Source organism: Sminthopsis crassicaudata, chromosome 1, assembly GCF_048593235.1.
Source record: "Sminthopsis crassicaudata isolate SCR6 chromosome 1, ASM4859323v1, whole genome shotgun sequence".
Classification (NCBI taxonomy): Eukaryota; Metazoa; Chordata; class Mammalia; order Dasyuromorphia; family Dasyuridae; genus Sminthopsis; species Sminthopsis crassicaudata.
The window spans coordinates 604,468,030-604,494,650 of NC_133617.1; the positions used below are offsets into that span (position 1 = coordinate 604,468,030).

At 33.0% G+C, this 26,621-nt stretch overlaps 1 protein-coding gene across 4 annotated transcripts in view; it reads right to left on the bottom strand.

Annotated features, from left to right (window-relative positions):
* Positions 1-26,621, bottom strand: part of WWOX (WW domain containing oxidoreductase) — a 1,143,641-nt gene that overhangs the window by 724,832 nt on the left and 392,188 nt on the right. For 3 of the 4 annotated variants that reach the window (XM_074282484.1, XM_074282485.1, XM_074282487.1), the window contains exons 7-8: positions 18,003-18,188; positions 11,203-11,467 (exon numbers count right to left, since the gene is read on the bottom strand). In XM_074282484.1, coding sequence (XP_074138585.1) covers positions 11,203-11,467; positions 18,003-18,188 — 451 coding nt within the window. Of the gene's footprint in view, positions 1-5,434; positions 7,962-11,202; positions 11,468-18,002; positions 18,189-26,621 lie in introns of those variants that run through there. The other variant, XM_074282486.1, reaches the window with a different exon arrangement.

Below are 26,621 nucleotides of genomic sequence, written 5' to 3' on the forward strand. Positions count from 1 at the left end.
AAAGATATAAAAATTTTGATAATATTGTTTGATATCCCTGGGTAAAAGAAGAGATCATACAAAGTGCTTTAGAAATATCTGTGGAAAGTATTTTAATAACAGTCACAGAAAGCAAGCAGAATATGTCTAACCCATCTTGGATTGCTTTCTGTCTAGGGGAGGGGATTGGGGTGGGAAGGAATAGAAGGGGGAAAAATTTGGAATAGAAGGTTTTGAAAGGTTGAATGTCAAAAACTATCTTTGCATGTATTTTGAAAGTAAAAAGATATTATATATACATACACACACACAGACACACACATATATATAAATATATACATATACATATATATATATATATATATATATATATATAAATCAAGTAGGCAGGAAGAATGGTATATGAATTAAATCTTGAAAGAAAGAAATAAGAATTCAGAAATTAAAAGTTGAAGAGTGGGTAAATTCCAGGCCTGAACAAAATAACATGTACAAAAATAGTCTATTGAGTTTAGTAAAGAGCTATTTTTATCTAGTTTGCCTAGAAAACAGAGGCATGAAAAGGAGTAAACATAAAATAAAGCTGGAAAGGTAGGTTGGAGTCAAATTATGAAAGGCTTCAAAAATTAGTAAGGAGTATTTCATCCTACACCATTTAAGATTTTTAAGGAGAGGAATGGTTAGAACTATGACTGGTAAAATAAATAGACTATTGAAATATCTAGCATAATGTACCATTCTAAGATTTTACTCAGTTACCTACTTAAGACGTATGATATATATTTTATCAACAGTTAGTAAATATTCCCCTGATTCCTTCAACACAGTTTTGCAATTCTTTTGCATCAATTGTGGATGGGGATAAAGGAGAGAACATACAATTCAAAAAGTTTTAGAAACAAATACAATTTTTTTTTAATGTAACTGGCAGGAAATACTAAATAAAAATAAAACATGGTTTTGTGAAAAGGCCAATTTTTCTGATGAATTATCATGTTGGTTTGATTTGACTCTGAATGCAATCCTCTTCTTAGCTGACTTTATTCTGCCATATATAAACCAAAATCTACTAAAAGGAAAAAGATGCATATAGTTACACTCTATAAATAACATTAATAATGGATTGCAGCAGGTATTCCCACAAGTCAGAGTGGTGTATAAGGCTTCTACCTGATAAGCTTTCAGTAGAACAACTATTTTTCCACAATACTGTTTTTATCAAAAGAAATTTGACTCAATTATTAGTGTGGTTTTTGGCCTCCTTATCAAACTGATTGACCTTGTAAAAGATGTATTTGTTCATAGAACCATAAAGCAAGAAAGAACTTTTGATTCTTTCTATCTCTTCTTTTTGAAATATGGTATCTGAGTCTGGAAAAAAAATTGAAACTACTCAGTAACAGGTTTCATATATAATATTTTTATGGTGTTTTCATCTAACATACTTAAAATAAATACATATATTCTTTCAGTAAATGGACAGCAATCCTTCTGTGATTTTAACCAAGGCTACAATCCAGGTCAGTAATAATCTCTCACAGTAAAATGGCTTTATATAAGTTTCTACTTAAATATTTAATTTTGTTACTCTATTGTCTTTTTAAATACAATAATTAAAACATTTTATTATATTGGTCATAAAAGCAAAGATATTAATTGTCATTAATGCAATGAGATATAATGTAACTAATTCTTCTATTCACTATACAAATATTATGATGGCCTGATTATTTTCTTAGTCTGAGCATTAATTTGCCAAGAAATAAATCTAGAGATTTGGACTAGATCACTTAGGTACCTTCTAGTTCTAAATCCTATGGGCCTATAAAGTACTCTTATGAATGGATCTCAATATGTGGGATTTTAATGAAAGTCAACAAATTATATGTGGAAGAATATTCCATTTACAAGAGGGGGAAGTCAGATAAAATAATCATTGATTATCTACTGAAGCATGGAAAGAAAAACATAAATCTTAACCTTCTTTCCTAATTATTTTGGGAATAATATAAACCTGAATATTGTATTATATCTACTCCAGTTAATGTACTCTTTGGAATATCCTCATTCTGTTTTTGTCAATTATAACTTAAGTATATTAACTTAAGTAATATTAAGCAATATTAACTTAAGTAATTAAGATATATTAACTGTTGAATGATTACCAGTAAATATATTATTAGTAGTACAATCAGAAGTCACAGGGGGACCAGAGAAAGAAGCTGAATCAATTATAGAATGATAAAATTGGAAGTGACCATAAATATAATCAAAATCTAAATCATTAATAAATAAATTGCGACATAGAGAAAAGATACAACTAACACTATCAGTAAGTAGCAGGGTCCACACTAAAACCAATTTTCCAGATTCCTAATGCAGAATTTTTCAGTTAAAACTAGATTAGTCTCTAGATTAATATTTTGATTGGGTATCTTTCATGAATAAACTTAAATACAATATATAGTTTTTTCAATACTATTAATATTTTGCTCATAAAGAATCTTCTGAGAATATTAAACTGGAAATTTCATTGTTCATTTTGGCTGAAGAAAGTCAATGAGAAGATGTAGGACATGTTATACACATACAAAGGGAAACTGATAAATATATTCTAAGAAAGAAAACATTTTATTGCATCCACCTGTCAGGAGATATTAAAATAAAAAGGTCCCAGATTTTTGAAGTAAATTTTTAAAAATAGTGAGAAGACTAAGAAAACATTCTGGGGCTCTCAGTTGTTGATATACTGTATTTTTTTTGGATCCAGCAAATACACTTTCTTATGACTTTTCTCTGAAAGGAGGGAGTTTCTAGCTCCGATTACTTGGATACTCTTACTGTTTACTCTTCCTTTTTATATGTAGTCAGAAGAGATTTCTCTCAGTACTTCAAATAAATAAGACTCCCAGCTGAACAAACACTGTGCGTTCTGTTAGATGACTTTGGCTTCATAAAGAATATTTGACTTTTTCAAAATGTAAATTATTGAAGGAGACCAATCATATGAAACTGATTGGTGAAAATGTTTCAAGTGGTATGGTATCCTCAAGCCTTATGTATAAAGAACTAAAATAAACTCATTTTGAGGAAAAAACCAAGCATTTCTAGGTAAAATTCAATCTCTGCATTAAGCTTGTTCCAAGGCAATTATTCCATAAAATTAAAATAAGGCTATTGATTTCAAATCATTCTCCAAATTTATTTCTGCTGCTTTTAAGTACATTTTAAGTTACTACCTATTCCTCTAAATATCTGTATTTTTTCCACTTCTATTTTTCTCTAATCAGACCTCATGGCATGGTGATGTCCATAAGATATCAAAAGTTCTATCAGCAGAGTGAAGATATGGGCAGGTTCTTTCAAGTAACAAAAGATCATAAAAATCTAACATTTAAAGCTAGAAAGATCTTTTGCGATTATCTAGTCCACGGTTCCTATTTTATGGATAATGAAACTGAGGACCAGAGAATTCAGGTGACTTGATAACTGTTGGACAAGGAACTCATTGTCTGTTGTTTCTTTTGGTACCCAGTTGATAAATTATTTTATATAACAACTCAAAAAGACTGCATTCTGAGGTATGGCTGGAATGAAATATGTTCAGTTAAGTACTCATAATGATGAAATTGAAATCTTTACCTGCAAGTCAAAATCAATAACAAACATTTTTGTAAACACTCTACATTATCCTGAAATAAGCAAAATGTATGTTATAGAGAAAGAAGCATCTCAGAATATGTTCAACTCATTTTTAGTTTAATTGTGGACTTCTAAGAAGAGAGTGGATATAGTTACAATCTGAATTGGTAGAAGTACACACACTGATCTTGAAAGTATTGAGGCATATATTATTATAAAAGAAATGAAAAGTTTCGGGGTTAAAAGTCTAAAATTCCAACCAAAATTGTATAATATCCCCTTTGAGAAAGAGATTTAAGTGATACATTGACATGGACACATTCTATTATGAAAATAAATATTTGAACTTTGAAAATATAATCTTAATTTTTTTTTAAATTCTTTTTCATATGCTTCCTTATTAAAAGACTAAATCTTATCACCAGCCATGAAACATAGATCCACAAATACAAACCAACAAAGTTGGTATATCTTATACCTCTAGTAACCAGTAGAAACAGGGGTGTATTGGGCAAGGAAAAATTGAAGGAGGGGACTGCAAAAAGGAACAGGAAAGAAGCAAAGATATAAATAATACATTAGAGTATGATTGGGCAAAGAATCTACTTTGGTATACTGAGAATATAATAAACTCTTCCATTTTATATCCCACTTCTAAGAACACTTTCCTGACTAAACTTCATTCTTTTGAAAATCTCTATCACCAAGAAACTTCTTCAACTTGGAATATCACTTCACCTCTGAAATTTGTACCTGTCTCTGGGATGTTTCCCTTTGAAAAGCCTATATACTACCAGACTAGCTATATCTTCAGTCTGTATTCCTCTGAAAAGCACTCCTGCTTTCGACTGAATTTCAGTCTTTTCTCTTATAATTTAAGCTCTCTAAGGGAGAGACTATCTTTATTTTTCCTTATATTTGTATTCTTTAAACTTAGCACAATACCTAACATTATGTGTCTGATAGATGCTTATTGACTGCTACCCAATGACAATGAGAAACTGAATTTATAGAATGGCCTATTATTAATTCTGACATTGTCACATGGCTAAACTTAAGGAACTTTAAAATCCAATTATGAATCATATCTACCACTTATAAATTACTTTACAGAGGCATTCAAATCATGATGATCAACTTTCATTTGATTTCATTAGATTCAGTAGAATCAATCTGTGAGCTTTCATAGTTCTAAAAACCATATGAGATCAAGACAGTATATATAATTATCGACAAGTGTGGTCTGTTCTTGTGAATAAATAACCCTTTCTATGAAGGTGGGGAAAAGAGATGAAGAATTTATATTTGAAGATCTTTCCTCAACTACTCTATTTGCTTGCTATTCGGGAAAATCACTTAACCTTTCCAATCTTGAATTCTCTTACTTGTAAAGTAACAGTAATAACATCTTTACCATCTGACTCAGTGATATGATATGAAGATAGTATTTTGTAAACTTTTAACGACTACGAAAATTATTATCATTATCCTTCATTCAAATATTCCTACAGAACTTAATTGTAGTATAGAAGTGACCCTGGATTCTTGAACATTCACTATGTCAATTTATATTGATTTGGCATGTAACTCAAATTTCACTTTTATCCCCCCCCCCAAAAAAAAAAGTGTCCTAATGTCAACTTTTAAAGAAAAACTCAGTTGGAAGGAAATAGCCCAGACACCAATAGGCAAGAGTAGAGACTTTGGGAAGTCAGGAGGACATACTCAAAGGAAGATAAGGGAACATAAGTAGCAGACTGCAAATAAGTTCACCTGGGGTGAATGTTCGAGGGTTTAAACTATTTTACTGACAAAAAAAAAAAAAAATTCTACTTCCTAAAAATGTATAAATACCACCAGCATGTTGTAAGTTACACAGCTCTGCAGAAAGGTCCTAGTTATCCCAGGAGTAGAAGAGACCCTAGACCAAGTTCCTCATTTTATGGACAAAGAAAGTACAGTCCATTAGAAAATTCTGTACCTACACAGAATTTTCAAGGTCACAAAATAAGTGAGTTAACAAAGCTTGAAAAAAAATCTCCTACTTCCTAGGACAGTATATTCAAGACCTACATTCAAAATATCTGTTAGTTTTAGTCAAATAAGTCCAGAGATAGATACACAAAATCAATTTTAGAACAATTCATATTGCACTAGAGTTGAGACCTCTCTCTTGTCACTAGGAAAATGTTATCCTAAACCTCACAGGATAAAATTGACTTTTACAGTAAGTGATACAGAAATCAATGTTCATAGAAGAAACATCTCAGCAACATCCGAAAGGGGCAACATAAGCTTCTGACATCTATTTAATAGACCTGGCATCCAATACCTAAATTCTGAGAAGGCCAAAAATCACTGGAAAGAAGGATATGCTAAGAGAAGAAGGGACTAAAGAGCAAATGAGATACTTGAGTTTTCAATAAGACAATAAATAATAAAATATGGCAAGAAACATCACAATATAGTCTGTTTATAAAAGAGGAAAGCAGTTATAGAAATTCTAAAAGATGAGTAGAACAAAGAAAAATATTTTTAAAAAAACATTAATTTCAAAATAAGTTTCAATGTTTCTTTAAAAATTTATGATATTTGGTAATTGCACATGATCTATCTTCGTACTGGTTGTTAGTGAATGCAGAACTCTTTAAATGAGTCACCAATGTATCTGTAAAACCCATGGGCTATCAGAGCAATATCTGTGAACAAAGACTATATTTGTCAGATTAAGGCAACTCATCATACAATAAGTATTTATTAAGCACCTACTATATGAAAGACACTGTGTTAGGTACCTGGAAGAAAAGTACAAAGAATGAAAATCATCTCTTCTTTTAAGGGGCTCACATTCTAATGAAGAGGCAGCAAGTAAATATGTAAATTTATAAAGCATAAATATAAAGTAACTATACACACATAAAGGAGTTCTCTGTTAATTCTTCTATGTATTATCTTTTATACCACATAAAAACAAAACTGCTGATATCATCTGTTGCATAGTTTATTTAAGATATGTTAAAAGAAAACTTTCAAAATATGAATTTCTTAAAAAACAAAATCTCAATTTTTAAAAATCATAAAATATAAATCAAAACAAAGCAGGTCATACAAGGGCAAAATTATCCTGCTTTGGCCATTGAAGGTTAACAGAATGACAATCTCTGCTTTTCTAGTTATAATTTATGGCTGCAACAGAATCAGTGTTTTATTCCTGTCCATTAAAAAAAAAAAAAAAGCAGCACATCTGTTAAAACTTGAGTACAATGGTTGGCTTTACACAGCTCCAGGAAACGTAACTCAATAGTCTCCAAACTTCTACAAACCTGAGCTGATTTTAATGTAAAGGGATTTGAAATTTTAGTTCCCTAAAACATCTGCTAAGCTCTTGCTGGCCTAACACGTGCTATTCTTTCTGCTTCTACCTGCCAACAAAAATATTTGGTTGCATGAAATACTAGAGCAAGCATGTGATCATGCTCTACATCAGCCTTTATATACCACTAACCACCCTCAGTATTGGAGCCCATAGTTAATCAGTACTGAAAGCTTAAGCAAAAAAGCCCCTGACTTTTTGTTTCATATGAGGGCTTTCAAAATAAGGTATGCATGGTTCCTTGATGACAAGGGCTGTTATTTTTTTCTTTATCTGTATCTACTGTCTCTACTTACTAATGTGCTTTGAACATAGTAGGACTTTAATATTTGTTGCATTAAATGGCAGAATTATACTGAAAACTTCATCATGCTCTGGGAGTGAGGGGATTAGGAAGGGGTGATTAAACAGCTCTTAAGCTATTTAGTAAAAGCATGCAGTAGCATAATAGAAACATACAGTAGAAGGCTAAAAACAAGAGAGATGACAAACTTACAGGATCCTGCACAGCTCATGCGCCATCTAGAGCACTTGGTTTAGTTTTGAGCATGATATTTTTGGAAGGATATTTACAATATCTAGGGAATCTAGAGGAACACTACCAGAATGAGAAGGAACCTCACCATTTTTTTAGGTTTTTATTATTTTATTATTTATTATTCCTTTGATGATAAGAAAGAAGGAATATGATTACTGCCTTCAAGTATCTAAAAGATAATGGTCATTTGGAAGAGAGATTAAAATGTATCTTGCCCAGCTCCAGATGACAAAATTAAGACCAAGGTAAAAAGTATGCAAATAGCAGGTAACTGCATGGTTCGGGGTATAGAACATCAGTCTTGGAGTCAAGAAGACCTCAATGCAAATCTGATTGCAGACACTTTGTAACTTTGTGACTATGGAAAATCACTTAACCTTGTTTGCTTCAATCCACTGCAGAAGGAAATAGCAAACTGCTCCAGTAACTCTGCCAAGAAAATTTCAGAGACATTATGATAACATGGAGTAACAAAAAGATGGATATGACTGAATGACCAAAAAAGCAACAACAAAAGTTATGCTGAAGTATATAAGAAAGAACTTCAAAACATTTCGTTGTATCCAACTGCAATGATCTACCTTAAGAAGAAATGAGTTTTCTCTGAATGAAGTTATTCAAGTAAAAGCTTGTTGGAATGTTAGATTTTTGTAGAAGAAATTTTGCTTTTGATAAGTGTAAACACTTATCAAAGATAAGACCTCTAAGGTCCTTTCAACTTAGTTGAAAAGTAAATCATTTCTGTATAATTTTCTGAAGCACAATAAACAATGTCCATGTAATATTTCTTTTAATCAAAAGAGAAAATTCTACAAATATTTAAATATTGACTCTAGCAATCTATCTGCTGGAGTCATCATATTAACTAAAACAAGAGCAGGAGGTCAATGAAAATACTGATTAGTCAGTAGGGGTCGCTACATTTAGAATTAATTCATACAAGTTTCTTATTAGTGATTATTATACTGCAGGAGGCCACAATGGAAAAAGTAATTAATTTCAAAGTGATAATGCATTTACAGCAACAATTAGAAATGTATAACTGTAAAAGAGCAACATTTAAAAGACAGATTACATTTAATAAAGTTGCACAAGAACATCCAATTGTAAAATTACTGATCTGCAACAATATTCCTTAAAGAGGCACTTAAAATAGCCTGACTCCATGAAGGGTGACCTAATTACTGTAACTAAAATCACCCTCGTCACAGCAAGTCACAGCAAATTAAAAAAAAGGTTGATATTAGAATACTGCTGTTTAATACTTAAGAGAGAGAGCTGAGCCATATAACCGGAGGCGAGGTTCCCTAGCACAGGATTCCATCCTGTTTAGCATTCCCTTGACCTTAGGAATGGAATGTAAGAAGTATAGCAACACTCATGTCAAGAGAAAATGAATCCAAGGCTACATTTGTGCTGGGCCACAGATCATTACCTAATGCCAATCCATCCTTTGGGGCTACTGGCCATGCTGTTAGGTCTATCATTCATCACAAGTGAAGAAACTCCATTCTTGAATAGGAATTCTACCTTTTAGTAAAAATGTATAACTAAAAGAAAGGGAATTCACATACAAATAGATGATGAAAAGGGACTGTGAAGCAATGACAAAATATAACAAACCTTTTGTAACATATCTCTTATGGCAAAATGATGGAAATCTCAAACATTACTTTTACTGTCAAATATCAAAATATTCACTTCTAAATATATCTCAAAGAAGAAAAAAAGAAATGGACTCTGTCATTCCAGTGCACTCCAAAAATACAATATTTGAAATATTAACAAATATAGGAAGAAAACAGATTACGATTAGATAGTTTTTCCTTTGTATCTACAGAGCCTGGCATAGTACATGGCACAAACTGGCGCTTTTTGTATGGATGAAAAAAATGCAGACTGTCTATCTCCTGAATAGTCTTACAATGCTGATGAAACCATACATTTTGGTGGTGGTCACTAATACTTATGCTTCCACTTCTATAGAAGCAAGTAATTCCCACATTTAAATCTGGATTGTTATTTCTAAAGTGTCATTATCCAGAAAATTTCAATATAACATATGTGTCTGTGTTTTCCGAATTCTAGTTAATACACTGAAGGACAGACTTTTTTTGACTGTTTCTATTCTCTTATTGTAAAATAATATAGTAAAAGATCACTTAAAATTGAGGCTTAACTGTGCATGGCAATGTTATTCTATTACCAGACCATGCTAGTGAAGAAATAGGGTCTTTAAATGTTTGGTAAAACTTTTTAACTCCTTTCCTAATGTTATCTGATCAATTTCGCCACATATGTGATAATTCTGTTAGTTAAGATATAAGATGCAGTTACATCTAAGAAATAAAAATGTTGTCCCATCATATGACTATTATAAAAGATGATAACAAGAGGAAATTTTAATGTACATTTCTTTCATTTACTCCAATATATGCAACAGTAATACACCATGCAGAACAACTGAGATCTACTATAATACTAAGAACTGATTATTCTACCTATATTTAAATACTGGCAATCAAAACCAACAAAGATGACAAAACCAAATGCCCTCCTTATTCATGGCTACCCCCAAACTGCATTCATGTGAAAATTATAGTACTTAGGCTACCTTTAACATTTTCTAGAGCTTAAAACTAGAAAATGAGGCTAAAAATTAACTGGCCACATTTGTGCATCTTTTAATTCCATTAAGCATACACAAGATATATTGTCCATAAATTCAGCTTTTAAAAAAGAAGAATCTACCTCACAGCAAGAGACTTCATGTGCCAAGAAAACAGTAATAAGCAATGATTTTCTTTTTATTACTAATAAGGAATGGGAGGAAGATCAGGAAAAAAAGCATTTAAAGTACAATGAGCTTTTTGTGTCTAGTTGTGAAGCTCACACAAAGGAGTCAGCTCCACCAGTTGATACAAACATGTACTCTATTCAATTATAAACAAATATCTGAATGCTACATATTTCTCTAGCAATCCAAAATACCTCAATAACATGTTGAAGGGAAAAATGTCTGTATTACTGAATTGTCAATTATCTACAACAATCTAAGATATACAACCCCTATTCTTCCATCTGTAAATATTGCTGAACATGTATTATTCAGTCATCTAAACAGTTCATGTTTGGCGTGCTTAGTAAACAAAATACCTTTCTGGCCAATGAAGAATTCTCTAGGAAAGGTTTATGCCCTTCAAAAGAATTCAGAAAAGCCAATATGGGTTCCCAATTACAATAAAGGAATCTTGACCAGTGATATTTTGACAGTCCAAAAAACTTTTTTATCTCAACACAAAACTATTATCAAGTGCCCTATGAATCAAATCAGATTTGTAGAATGTCTGAATAAGGCAAATATCAATTAACAAGGAATATCATGTAATGTTCATTAAACAATCCAGCTATAGTTATCCCAAAATTTAAAGGCCACATATTGCAAACCAACATTTTAACAAGGCCTAAGAATGAAAGGTTTAATCAGAAATATATCTAAATATGTTCCTCCATTCTATCATACCTGACACTGTGATTACTATTAAAGTTATACTTATTCATTATGAGACGCAAAAGGTCAATGAAAACATACACATCAGGATTTCTGTTGCTTCATGCCCAGGATGTTAAAATGGATTATGTATAAGCACAACATAAGTTGGTCACTTACCATGGACTTGGTGAAAGGCCGGGCCAAAGTAAAAAGCAGGGTATACAGCCACCAGTTGTGATGAATGGATGAGTACATCATATTTCCAGGATGCACAGCATTGGATGTGACTCCATGGGGAGACAAGCGGCAGTGAAGCTCATTAGAGAAGAGTATATTGCAGAGCTTGGAACGGTTGTATGCTAGCATAGCCCAGTACTCTTCCTTAGATGGAGAAAGCAGGCTCAAATCAAGTTTGCCTGAAGAATCATTAATATCAGTAAATCTGAAAATCAAAAAAGATAACTTAAACATCAAAGAAGACTGACTTCCTTATGATTTCATCTTGATAGAAATAGCATAAACATTTTAAAACTCATGATAAAATACATGTATAGACTGGCTAAATACCAAAAAAAAGTCTCAGTCATCAGATCAGATGGTTGCATTTAATTATTTTGAAGAAAGGGAGGGGAATTTTTTTAAAGAAAGTCCTTATTATATCCAAAAATTCATCATAAAAATTAAAACAAAATAAAAATTATTTAGATGGATGGAAAAGTATCATCACGTAATAGGAAGAAATGAAAGATTATATCAAACAATGCTGTAATGTGAAGTTCAAAGACAAAATCAAAGGGGTACAGATGGAAGCTCAGCCTCAATTTTTTGGGGGGGTGGCTAATGAATTTTCATTATGAACATTTATATCTGCCTAAACCACAGAACTTGATTTATTGTGTTTTTGATTATCTGGAATTAAGAAAATCATTAAGATATGATTACATTTAAAAGTATATTGTGAGTTTTCAAATAAGAGAATGTTAAATATTTATTAGAACACCTCTACAAAAGATATAAACTCTAAACCTGATCTTTTCATTTACCAGCTACTTGAGGTTCATTTTTTCCCTCTTAAAAATGAAGTAGCACTACTTGGCTTTCTTTCTTTTCAGAGAATCTTAAAGAGTTAGAGCTAGAAGAGAGCTTAAAGATCCTCAAGTGCAACTTTCCATACCCATCACTTAATAGAGCATACTGAGGCCCAGAAAAATTACATGATTAGCCCAAATTCCTAAAGATAGAAAATATTAATCCAGATTCAAACTCAGATCCACCAACTTTGAATCTATGGTTCTTTCTGCAGCACCATGCAATAATCTCAGAGAATTATGAGATAAACTTTGCATACTGTAATGTTCTGAAAAAAATGAAACCACTGTTGCTCTTATGATAAAAAACCAACCCAATCACATCCAAAGATCTACCAAATTCTTCATAACTCATCATTCGTGTCTACATAGCCATCTTTAACATGTCTAGAGAAAAAAAATTCAAACCATGAACAAGAAGTTCAAGGATTATTAAATTAAATGAAAGGGAATATTAAATGAGCATAGTTTTGGAAGGAGAAAAATATCACATTCCTAACCTTTGACTGAGTTACTTTGGATTATTTTATCCAGGACTAGAGCATTGTATATTTTAGTTTGAGCATCCAAGTAAATAGAGATGAGTCTTGCTGCCTTGCAGACTCTTTTTGAGATTAAAAATTAATGATTATAAAGGGGTTAGACCCTTGGTAACTTGCCATCAATAGTCTTATGCATTTAAAAGATAAATGTAAACAAAGCCCAAATGAGTTCTGGCAGAGTATAATGTTCTTAAGTACCCCCATGGCAGGATGGGACACAAATCAAAGTAACTAGTTGATGTTTTATAATTGGGTCTGACAGAGTCATTAAACACCAGCTGTTTGTTTCTTTTCTCTGCCCCCCCCCTTTTAATAACAACAAAGTACAGAAGGTCCTAAAGAAATTTACACTAACAAAAGGAATTTCTGGGATGGTCTAGGCTCTGTTAAGAGCTTTTTCCAGTTTAGCTTCATAAAATTAAGTTTGCCTTTGCATAGCACAATAAGAACACTTTTATTTTATACTCCATGTTTTCTAGAGCATTTCCCCTGATATCCAAAATAAAAGATAAAATTGAAAATGACACAATATTACTTTCCTGGAAAAATGCATTTTGGGAGATATAGATGCCAAATTATGGCAGATGAAAAATTAAGTTTATTTGAAGATTGAAATAAGCATTTTTTAAAGCCCAGTTCAAAAAATTTTTTATATGAAAAAATCTAAAGCTCTGTAGGAAGGAAAGATCAGAATCAGAAGCTTCATCAGCTCTTCATATCATCAAGAATTCAATTCAACATGATGAGCATTTATTAAATTTACTGTCTGGAATACACTGGGTTAGGCTCTGAGGTAGCCAAATAAACAGGAAAAAGCCCTTGAACTCAAGGAATTTTCATTCTACTGAATTTAATGCCAACTTTTTGACTTTCTGACTCCATTTTAGGAGACGATTTTTTAGCTAGTCACCAAAAGACAGGATCCTAATTTAATAAAGCTAAATTATCTATTTTACCTAAATATATCCAAGATTAAAGAGAATCTGAAAGAGTTAGAAAATTATAGTAATAGATACTAGTTTGAATTGTTAGAGTAATAGAGCTGGTAAAGATCTCAGGCATCAGCTAGCCTTACAATCCTTTTTACAAACAAGGGAAATGAAATTCAGAGACAATAAGTGATTTGAGCAAAGTCACAAAGAGCTAGATATCAAAATAATTTCTATAGGACTAATCAAAGGTACTATAGTATTACAAATTCTGTTTTTGCAAATATGCCAACTTAATTACTAATTCAGCATTAAGGGGTTAATGCTAAGGAGATCCAAATACACAATTACAAAAACAACCATTATTTTATAAGTTTCTAAGTTCATCACTGGGCAGTGATTTTTCTAATCTCTCTGACTTCAGACAAATTTTACTACTTTGCTTTGTAAGTATAACTTAAATCCTGCACTTTATTGGTAAATAGGATACTGATATGTAAATTCTGTGAAGAAGATAAAATCCCTTCCTGCTCCCTGACATGCAAATTAAATAATGCCATAACAAAATATGATTCACCCAATCTAAGGCTTGTCCAATTGATCTAAGCTGCAGGTGGTAAAAATAAAATAAAAATAAATACAAGATAATAAATGCCTCTCTAACCCTTGGTTTGCTCAAATTCATTCCTTTTACCTTAGGAGAAGTTCTCTTATTTAAGATCTGCCTATCTCTTATCATTGTAACTTTGTCCTAAGTCATTTAAACTCAACCATTTCCTCAATTCACTAGACAGATGATCACTTTCCATTTCCATATACTATGATTCTTTACTTTAACAAACATCAAATATTTATGAAAAACATCAAAGAAGGTAAAATAGAAAATATTTTGAACTTTGGATAGAGAGACAGGCTTCATAGCCTCCTATGCTTCATCTTGGAAAATTTCTTTTTTCTATTTCTTCATCTTGGAAAATCATTTCATCCCCATGGTAGTTGACCCCTCAGTAGTACCACCTCTCTCTGACTAGATAGAACCTGCTAACCCTTCCACTGAAGAAAATGTCCGGTTCAGTCATGTCTTTATTTCTTGGAGACTGCTATACTCCAGGACTTTCTCTACCATGCCCCTCTTGTAGAATACTCCCATTCCTTTCAAGTTTCCTATTAGAATTTCAATTGGAGTAGGAGGTAACAAAAGGAGGAAAAAAAGCTTTTCTGTGTCTTCAAGATAAATCAGGCTTCCCCAAAGACACTATGGTCAACCCTGCAGTTCCAAAATTGAAGGAGCAACTAGGAAAGAATAGGAAAGAATTATATGATATCTGCAGCTTTCTACATGGTTAAAAGTAATTATTCTAGTCTTCAATCTACAGGTTCAGGCAGAGGCTTATGAGTCTTGAGCAACTGGTTAAATATGATTTTAGAGGAGATTTTAATTGTCCTACTTGTAACAATCCTTTTGTCATGAATGTCTTTTAAAACATCAAAATAAATAATTGGGTGGGATCCTAGATGGACAAAAGCAAGCCTATTCATGAGATAGTGTTGAATTTGCCTCCAAATTCTCTCTATATGTGTGTATGTGTGTGTGTGTGTGTGTGTGTGTATTTCTTAACATAGCTGCACCTAGCTGTTACATGAATTTTTAATCCAGTGTTATTTTCCATTCTATTTTAATTGTTATCTGAAAACTTTTCACAAGGAAATAAGCTGCTCATTCTAAAATAAAGTCCTTAAATATTCAGAAACTCAATTTACTTGCACTGATTCCTGAGAAGTCACTAAAATATAGTGAACAACTTGGGAAGGCTAATAAATATTTTGCCTTGAGGCAGTCAAGTATAATATTTTCTGCAAACATAGGACTTTATTTTTCCCCTAACAGGGGGTCTTGACTCCAGTGAAAAGATTCAGCCAAGGTTTATATAGATAATTAGATATCAACACTTCCATTTTACATAGTTTAAAGCTCTGAGTTCTCAAGTCATTGAATAGGTACTTCCACAGAATCAGATTCAGTGTATATACTTGTTCTTGATAGCTGGAGAAGTGGTGGGAGGAAGGGACAGAGGAAGAGGAGAAAGAGATAGAGAGACTGAGACAGAACCACAGACAAAGAGACTGAATTTAATAGATTAAGTTGTTTTTTTTTTTTTTCTGAAGCACAAATATTTATTCTAATGATCTTAACTGAGCCATTGTCAAAACATTAAAGTAATGGTACAGAAGACAATGACTAAAAACAATGTCACAAATGCTATAAGTGAACAATCAGCTAAATACAGTTGCAACCAATTCTGTGATATCATGATGATGTTTATTTATAATGCCTCAGAGAAAGTCCTGGACTAAGAGGCAGATGTTGAAGTTGTAGCTCAAACACTCTAGAATCATTGGTAAGAAACCACATCATTCTGAGTTTCAGATTTTTCATCCTTAAAATAAAGGTAAAAATGCTTGCAGTGCCCACGTTATAGATAAAATCCCAAAGCAGCATAGAGATATAAAGTCCTAAAATTATAATATAATAATGACATCATTACTATAATATAATAATGCCATGATTAGAGCAATATTAAGCATGCTGATATTTTGTAATAGGGGAAAACAGAAATCAAAAAGGTCAATTGATATCATTCATTTTATGGAAGTGCTTCTCACCACATATTCCTTCTATAAATACTAGCTGAGTTAATTTGTAAACCAACGTTAATTCTCCAAGTTCCTCAACTGTAAGAAATTAAGATTTGGATCTCTAAGGTAGGAAAAGAAAGAGATATGTTAGAGTTAAGAAAAGAACAAAGATGTCGTGTGAAATATCATTTGAGATACAAATTTACAAAGGGAAGCAAGCAGCTGACAATTCAACATAATCTCCCATTAAATAACAGCTCATTTAAACATATCCCATTGTGCCCTCCACATCTGGCAAGTGATTGGAGTTGGCAGATTTATTTCCAGAGCTATCTGGCCTGCCCCACAGTAGCCTCCCTCATTTTGGAGCAAGGCTATTCTACTTTCTTTAACAAACCTGGTGTGATTCACGAAGATAAGGATGTACAGATTTTGTTACCAACTAATTATTAGATGTTTCGTGTCTTTTAACACGAGGGAGGATTATTACCAGCATTTTCTCCCACTTCTTTCATTTCAGCCGTCATAAATTTTAAATGGCAAAAGTAAATCTAGCTGCAATGTGTCATTTATACCCTAAGCCCCTGTGTTTGGAAGTGATAAAGGTTTCAGTCTAACCCTTGGCTGGTCTCTCTCTTCCATGTCCCAAGGGTTACATTTTATGGAAACATGATTAAAAAAATAAGCTTCATTCTGGGTCACTAAAACATTTCAGGACTTAAGAAAGAAGGAGGTGGGAGGTGGAGAGAGAAAACTGGAACAATTTTCCCCCCAGTTGCTCTATTCAAGGTAAAAGCTCTTAGCCACTGGGAAAATGTGAAATAGAACTCTCCCAAGTATTTATTAAATTGAACTTCACCTGTTAACTCTTTTGTCAGCATGAATGACTTTAGACAAATAGGGGTTTATGCAATCCAAGAAACAAACATGTTGAAATTACGATGAAATTTTCAAGCGCCTTTTTTAGTTCACTGCATATTCTCCTAATGGTAATAGGAAAGAAGTGCCATCTGATGTTTTAATTGAAATTTTAACCAAAAGAGGCATGGCCAGATTTCTAATATGTTCTAACTACAGTACTTCCCTTTCTACAATTACACAGCTAATGTCTGCATTGAATTCCCTAATTTCTCATTATAAAACAATTGGATTTCATCTAGCAGTATTTAATTGCATTGTTTCTCCTGCTAGAATAACTGCACATTCTTCTTGGTAGGATGTTGAAGTTGTTGAATGACAAATCAATAAAGGTCATGCCATTCAGATTTAATCAATTATTATTCCATCTCTAAGCAAAATCAATGAGGGACATGAAATGTAGTATAAAACACACACACACACACACACACACACACACACACACAGACCTGAATTTCTACAAATACTGCCCAAGACAAAAAGGGAAAAAAAACTTGAAATGTCAGCTAAAGATCAGTAAAACAAGGTCCACTAAAAACTGTGTGGAATGCCTCATCCTTGTGTGAAAGTGAACCTGGATTCTAGAGGCCATTCCAATGAAGCAGAAGACACGATGGGTTCTACTGTGCTGGAAAAAATATGTATGTTATAAGTCATGCAGGGGCTATAATAGGTATCAAAGGAGAGTGTGCAAAACAAAGATTCAAGGCTCTTGTGGAATCAAGGAAGTTGAAGAAAGTTTGGGAATCTGCAAGTTATTTTCACAGCTAAGGAAAAAAACCCCATGTGTGGAAGGAAAAGTACACAATGTCTGCCCATATAAGTAGGGGGTGAAACTGAACAAAGAACTACATAAAACCTACCTATGAGATTCTGAAGAGACAACAACCACACGAGCTGGGGCCGAGCGACACAACAGGTCCTGAAGGAGCTGGACAAGATAAAAATGGCCTAGGTGATTCACCTGGAAAGTGGTCTCCAGATGGTCTTTTGTGAGGCTCCAGGGTAGGGCAAAAACAGCAGCATTACAGACCAATATATGCAGAAACCTGAAAAACAAGAGTTGGCACTATTGATATCAGGTGTGGGGAGAAGGGGTTGGAACAGAACATGTCACTGAATTAGTTAAACTGATCATTCATTTTGTAACCACCATTTTTATTATATCTATAAAAAGGGGTAAATTCTTAACCACCTGGCCACATAAGAGATTAACTACATAAGACACGTACAAAAGACAGCAATAGGGATTAGATCCAGGATGTCAATGTTTAGAGAACTTACAAGTGAGAAAACTTCTTTTACCAATGCAGTATGGCACTTTCTCAGCAACACAGAAAGTTTTTAGTTTTGTTTTTGACCTTGTGACTTCATTACTAAATATATATTTCAAAGAGATCAAGGACAAAAAATGGGGTAGGAGCTGCCCCATAGATATTAAAGTATTTATAGCAGACATTTTGTAGTACTAAAAACTACAAGAGTAGGTGTATATTTACTTTGGCTAAACAAATTGTGGTACATGAATTTAATAGAATATTACTGTTATAGAAAGTATCAAATATGATGAATACAAAGATAAATGGGAAAGCATAACAATCTATGTTGAGTGAATATGAAATAAGAATAAAAACAGACATAATGACTAAGACAATGTAAACATAAAGAAGAGTAACTTCAAAAGATGAGACGCACTTCTTTGGAGATCTTAGGCATAATGGATGTAGAATACTACATATATATTGTCAGACTTTATTTTTCAATATACCAGTTAGATTTGCTGAATATTTTTTCTCTTCTTCTCTCTCTCCTTCCCTCTCTCTACCTCACTCTCTCCCTCACTAAAATGGTGTACTGAAAAATAAATTTTTAAAAGCTATGAAGGAAATTTAATTTTAAAATGATCAAAATTTTACTGAAAATCATTATGATGGGAAAAAAATCTCTGAACAAAAAAAAAAAAAAAAAAAAAAAAAAAAAAAAAAAAACACCTCAGTAACCGTTTAGTTCAATTCACAACTGAAAACAAGAATTTCATGTAATTACAGTCTCAGGGATGAAAAGAATTTCAAAAGTTTTTTAGTTCCATAGTTGAAGAAGAATCTCCTCTACGTCTTAACAGACAAATTTCTTAGTTTAAATACCCTCTCATAGCACAGTTTCAAACAAGGAGGTGTCTTGTCCCCTAAAGATATTTGTTTTTAAAGATTACTAAAAATATATATTACTAACAGAGATTTTAACATAATCTTTAGAAATGAATGCCTTATATTAACATAGATGTTAAATTAAAACATTTTAGAATTTAGGTAATATGTGCTGGAGAAGAAAAATGAATAGTGTTCTCATTCTTTCCTTTGTTGCAATATTTGTTTTTATGGAACCTTCTTACACATCTATTGAAATACTATGTCCTTTTGGGCACCAAAGATTCAGACTTTCAGCTGTTTAAAGGGAATAAAAGAATTACTCATTCAAAATTCAAATCTTGTGGCCATGTGGTTGCATGGGTTAAATGGAAACTGTATCCTAAGGCTTAATCTCTGTTTTTTTTTTTTTTCTTTAATGGAACCTTCCTAGAGACTTAAAATAGAAACGATTTTGAATATTCTTCAAAGTTTTCTTTAAATTCTTCAAATGTGGTATCATTAAAAGGGAAAGTGAATAAGGAGTAGGTATATGCTTATGATAAGCATATCCAAACTAATGTTACTAATTGGTTCTGTGTAGTTCTACATCAGACAAAATAATGTAACGGGGGATAGTTCCACTGGAATGTTTATATACACTCAATGCATAATATGATTGTCAGGAGACTAGTATCAGGGAAATTAATGTTTTGAGGGTTCAATCTCTAGCTCAACTAATTGAGGATCTAGTGATTTGACAAGTCAAATGACATGAAAATTGGGGAACAGAATATGAAAAGGTAGATTGTGTTCCTAAATGTAAGAGGGCTCACATCTGTCTTAAGGATGTTATCTTGGCTATGGTAATTGGTGAAATAGGGAAACCAGGAAATCAGCCCTTGAGTTTTTGTTTCTGAAGGAGTCAAGAATCAGTGAGGGAATAGAAATCAGGGAGGGGTGGTTTTAAGAATGAGAGTGATAGAGGAAGGAATGTGTTAACAAAAAAGAATGTGATCACAGGGAAGCTATTAATCTGGAAGTAGATGGTTTAGATGCACAAAAAATATGCTGCTAAGGAAGAGATCTTCAGACAATGTGAATTTACCCATAGGAATCACCAATAAGATACTATGTAAGTTGGATCCTGGTGTTTTCTACATTTCCCCATGATTTTTAGATGAATGAGAGAGAGCTAAAATGATGCTACATTTGAATGGCACAATTGTCTCTGCATCAGTATAGACAGTATATGTCAATGGTGTATAAGAGAGAGAAGAAAGCACAGGTGGACCCAAAGCCTAGAGGGTGATTAAAAGAAATGAAAATAGGTAAGTGGGCCCATAAAACAAGATTACAGACAAATCTACATTAATAAATGTGATATTACTGAGAAATGGCAAGGGGTAGAATAATAATAAATGCTTAGATAATGATTTAAGGTTTGCAAAACACTTTACATAGTGATTTGATTTCATTCTCACAAAACCAGTGAGATCAGCACTACAGGTACTATTACAGATATTTGTAGAGGCTAAGCCCTAAATGTCTTGTGAACAAGATACTCTCGAATTTAAATTCTAAGCTGATAATTTGAGGTACAAAAACTCTTCTTTGTGATCATTATAGCATGATCACCTGATACAGAAATGGTATCAGGAAGTAGATTTTTACATTCATGGAGAAACAGGACAGTAGAAAACTTGAGGAATTTTGAATGTTGGGGTCTTATAAAATGGGCCCACCTCAGAGGAGGGCTCAAAAGACATTCATGGATGTATCTGTCTAAAAATGATTATCACCATTTACTTCTTTGGTACTGCCTGAATACTTACATTCTCCAGCAGCTGATAGGACAGAAAGTTGATGTACAAAACAAGTCCAGAGAGATCAGATGGGATAAATATTGTCACATTGGAAAAGTTACTCAAGTAATGGGATTTCTTTGGAATGGCATAGCTAGGGCACAAAAAATGGGCTTACCTAACTTTCCTAGTCTACTTTCGGTCAATGCAATCCTTTGTAGAAGGGTCAGTTGAGTTAATGTCAGTTCAAAGAGCTCTCCTGGGTCCCTGCTTTTAGAAGATGCCTAGAGGCAGCATAAGAGTTAGAGAGGCTAAGAGTCTCATTAGGACTTTGGACAGAAATTACTACCTTTTTGCTCTGGCAGTTCAACTGCCTGAACTTCCTACCTGTGCTAACAGCTTTGCAGAAGCAATCTATTCATAGCTAGTTCTCATTTTTAGAAAAGCAGGAACATGCAAATAAACTTGAAAAATAAGAGAGGAGTGAGTACAATAAAAATGTCACACATAAGAATGTATTTTGTTGCTATTTTTCTATGCTTGTCTATGCAATATGATTTTTCACTCTTCTTCTTTTATTTTATGTTGCTCCCTTTTATGCACTCTCAGGTTTGGTTAGATTGGCCGCCTCAGTTTTTCCTGACACAGGAGGAATGGTTTCTTTTTCCTTCTTTCTTGTTGCATGACTTTCTTCAAGACTCAGCTCAAGCACTGTTCTCAGTAAGAGATTTTCCCAAATCTTCCTTTCACCTCCTATAGACCACAGATTCTAGGTCATCTTGCATATATCCTATATATGTGTCTTGCATACATGTCCTACATATCTCATATGTAACTATTTATCTACATCTAGTCTTCCCCATTATAATACAAGCTCCATGAGAGAAGGTATTATTTGCCATTCTCTGTATTTCCAAGAAGTTTAGCTCAGCCCTTGACACCGAATAAGCACTTAATAAATGTTTGTTGATTAGCTGAGAATATATTTCTTAGAAGTGCTCTTTTAGAAAGGGCTTTAACAGAAGGTTGGGGAGGGGAAATCTGTGATAGTTACCTGTCATTCTGGTCTGAAGGTATATCCATAAAGCATGAAACTAAATAACTTAATGGAAGGACTAAAGTCCAGCAACAGAAAATCCCTGAACGATCCTGAAGTCTCCTTACACTCCAAATTCTTATAATCAACATTAATGTTAATTGTGTAACCCCAGAAGAAAAATAGGTTCCCTGTATCTAAAAATTGTCACTCTCATCCATTAAAAAAAAATGGAGACAAGAATAAGAAATTGTATAGTGCCTGCTTCTTTTAATTGTGAAGTCACTTAATTGGCTTATACTTTTGCCTCATTTTAATGAGGATTTTATATTCTAATGGTGTTTTTAGCAAGTTTTTTCTTACTCAAAGCTATCACAATTCCAAAGGCTTAAAGATGATGAATATTTACAGAATATCAAAAGGGATTTCAAACTACAAAGGCAAGCTGCATATAAAAATAATATCATTTCAAATCAAATGCCATTAATCAGCATGTTTTCATTAGTGTTCTGTTCTCTGGTCTTCCTTAGTTTTCAGTTTTTTTTAAAATTTATCCAGTACTTTAAACAACAATTAAAAACAATGATTAAACATGTATTATATTTTTGTATCTGTAATAGCTTATTTCTTTGACTATCTGTGTCTGAAGATCTTAAGTGTAGAGCTGGAAAATCCTTTAAAAATAATCAAATCCAATCTCTTTTGTTTCATATATGACAATACTGAAAGTTAAGAGAGTCAGATATTTTCTTTATCTTTATTGGCTTCTTTTTATATGCTCATTGTCTCTGTGTGGACAGTCCTAATTCTGGTTCTACTCCTCTATTACAATCTATTACAAAAATCTACTCAGGTGCTTTTCTTTATAAAATATTTACAGTTTTCAACCTTCACAAAAGCCCATCTTCAATGTCTCATCAAGGAAGAGAAATAACCCTTCTTCTTCAACACCATGAGAACAGAATATAAAATGTGTCAAGTTCTCTACCATGTTGATAAAATTTTTACTGAAATCTTGGCGATGGAGTTATTGGGCAATGAAAGACTCAGCTTGACTAAATAAATACAGAGAGATTCGTCAACAGATAATGGATTATTTGGCCTTCACAATCTGTGAAATAAAGAAAAATATAAGTTAAGCATCAGCCTCTGAAATTCCCTTATATTTTTGTACTAATTGTGGCAAATAGAAGGGAGTATATTAAGAATGATAACTATTAAAATTCTAAGGGTATATTGTAAAGGGCTGAAACTCTGAGTTGATGCACTGGGGTTGGACAATTGAGCACTTAAGGCTAATTACCAATTGGACAATTCTCTATTAGCATATGCTTAGAAAATGGCCTTTCCCACTATTCTGTGCTGGTTCGATCTTTTTGGTGTATACAGAGAATTGTGGGAGGGATTAGGGGGTAGAGTAAGACAAGCCAAAGTGACTTTGGCAGTAGAGGAGGAGAAGGAAGGTCGTAGAGATCCTGCCTCCATCCAATTCACTTCTACCCCTAAAGACCAAGGACTTTTGCTTATCCTGACTCCAGCTGATTCTAAGGTATCCAGGGTGCTAACTCAGTCTTCACAGTACGTTATTTGCTCCTCAGAATCAACCTGTTGATATCCAATTGAGGAACTAAATCACAGAATGTTATTGAGATTCTACCTAAAAATTATATAAGACATAAAGAATTTGCAATGAAAAGGAAGACTTGTAGAGTCTCTCTATGGAGAGAAAGACAAAAAAGTTAGCAAGGTTGGTTTCATCATGAGCTCAAAGGAAACAAGAAACATACTTGATCTCTTCTGCTTGAACTGCTTATGATGAGTATAAGAAAAAGGACAACTATGAAATAAATAATGATGTATCAAAATGTGTTATATAGGAAGAAGTGATAGATAAATTTTACAACAAAATTGATAAGAATCTTTCAGATTCAGACATACTTTTAAATTGAGATACTTTAGTAGAACACATCATTCCTCATTTTAACAAGAGAATTGATGTCATTTATCTTTTTACTTTTTATTAAAGCTTTTTATTTACAAAACATATGCATGGGTAATTTTTCACCACTGACCCTCACAAAATCCTTTTTTTCAAATTTTCCCCTCCTTCCTACCAACCCCTCCCTTCCCCTAGCTGGCAGATAGTCCAATACATGTTAAATATGTTAAAATATATGTATACCTATTTATGATCTTGCTGCACCAAAAAAATCAGATTAAGAAGGAAGAAAAAAAAAACTGAGAATGAAAAGAAAGTGCAAGCAAACAACAACAGAGAGTGTGAGAATGCTATGTTTGGTCCACACTCAGTTCCCACGGTCCTCTCTCTGGGTGTAGGTGGCTCTCTTTAACAATGAAAAGTGTCACTGTTTGAATCGAGATTATTTATCTTGAACTCTCTCTGACATTATTCCATATTCAGTTGTCCTTTACTCAAATTTCTAATGAAGAAATGGCCTTTTCCTGGTCAAAAGCAACTGCTCTGCTTTACACATTGGTCCCATTTCATCTCATCAACTCTGAGAGACTGCCCCCACAAGCATCTTTTCTCTTTCTCTAAAGCTTAAATCTCTCCTGATTTATTGATTCACTTCTTACTACCTATAAATAGACCCAAATATATCCTACCCTTAAAAAAAACCACTTATCCAACTCTCTTGTTCTTTAAAGCTTTCTTCCTTTAGCACAACTTCCTTTCACAGTAAAACTTCCAGAAAAAAAATCTGCAATCATTGCCTCTACTTTTTCTCCTCTTGAATCTATCTCAATATTTTGCAATCTGAATTCAAAGATTATAATTTAACTAAAATAAATCATTCTTTCAATAACCTGCTATCTCACAATTGTCAAATATAATTACCTTTTTTAGAGGTTACTTTGTATATCCCTCTGTTTCATCTAGGACTGCTGACCGCTATTTCTACCTTGATTCTCTCTCCTCTAAGGAATAGGTTTTCATGACTATTCCCTTTCTTGGTTCCATATCTCTTGTTTCTTCTCATAAACCTTTAGTGGATCCCCATTAACATGTCTGGAGGATGACCCTACTCAACTCAATGCTGGCTAGATCTGTGGGTGTGGTGAGAGAAGGGAGGAGAAGTCAGTGGGTGGAGTAGGAGGAGGAGGATTCATCTTATGGCAGTGGAGAGAGAAGAAGGAGGTGTGGAGATTGCTAGATTTAATCCCCTAAGGGTGACCCCAAAAGACCAAGAATAAAGACTTTTGTTTATCCCTGGCTGATTCTAAGATATCCAGGGTCACAACAGATCCCTGTCAGTATCCTGTACACTAACAATAAATATTGCTCAAAAATATGCCATAGGCCTTCTTCTCTATACATATACTTTCATAGTGACTTCATGGCTTGAATTTTTGTCTCTTCACAGAAGAATGAAGGATCTTATATTCTGTCCTGAGTTCTACTCTGACATCATAAAATAAGTACTGGATCTCTACCTGGATATCCTACAGATATAACAAACCCAGAATACTGAAAACAAATCCATCATCATTCTTCCAAAACCCAAATTTCTTCTGAACTTCTCTATTTATGATGAAGGTACCAACATCCTTCCAGCCAAGCAGATTTGCAAACTCAAAGACATCCTCAACTCTTCATTTTCCCTCACAACTATATATGAGCAAGTGCCAAGTTTTATAATTTCTACTAACAAAAGAGTTCTTCTGATGTATCTCAGTCTATATATACAACCACCAAATTAATTGATACCCTTAACACCTCCAGAAGTTTACAAAGTGAGGTCTTGACCCCATGAAGGGAAATAGCCTGCAGCTATTTCCAGCTGGAGGATAGGAAACTGGGCCACATCCATTCTACACTATAGTCCATTTGGTCTTTCCTAGTATCCCTAGGTACTAGGACATCTCTATACCAAATTGTCATTACTTCATAGACTAATTTTAAATATGCTAATTTTACACATGTGGTCCCTAAATAAAATGCAGGCTCCTTTAGGGCAAGATTTATTCATTTATTTCTTTGTGTCCCTAGCACTTAACAATGTCTATCGACCTGAGAAAAAACTTAGGTTTTTTTCTAGAAAAAACTTCCAAACGTGGTGTAATGGAAGAATATCATTCAAGTTCAAAGAAGAAAATAAGACAAAGCTTAACAGAACTCTTAAAAATTATGACTTTATGGAATAAATATTAAATTTTTAAGAAACTTAGAAAGTGCTTAATATGAGTTCCAAATAATTTACAAATATGAAACTGAATACACCTTAACATGAGAAAAAATGATCATTATAAACATAGGAGCCATTTTTAATTACCTGTAAATATATATATATATACATATATATATGTGTGTGTGTATATATATATATATATACATATATATATGTGTGTGTGTATATATATATATATATATATATATACACACACACACACACACACACACACACACACACACATATGTATACAGGTAGAGCTTTCAATTCCATGAAGCAATATGAAAATCAAAAACAAATGAATATAAAAGGATAAAAGTAA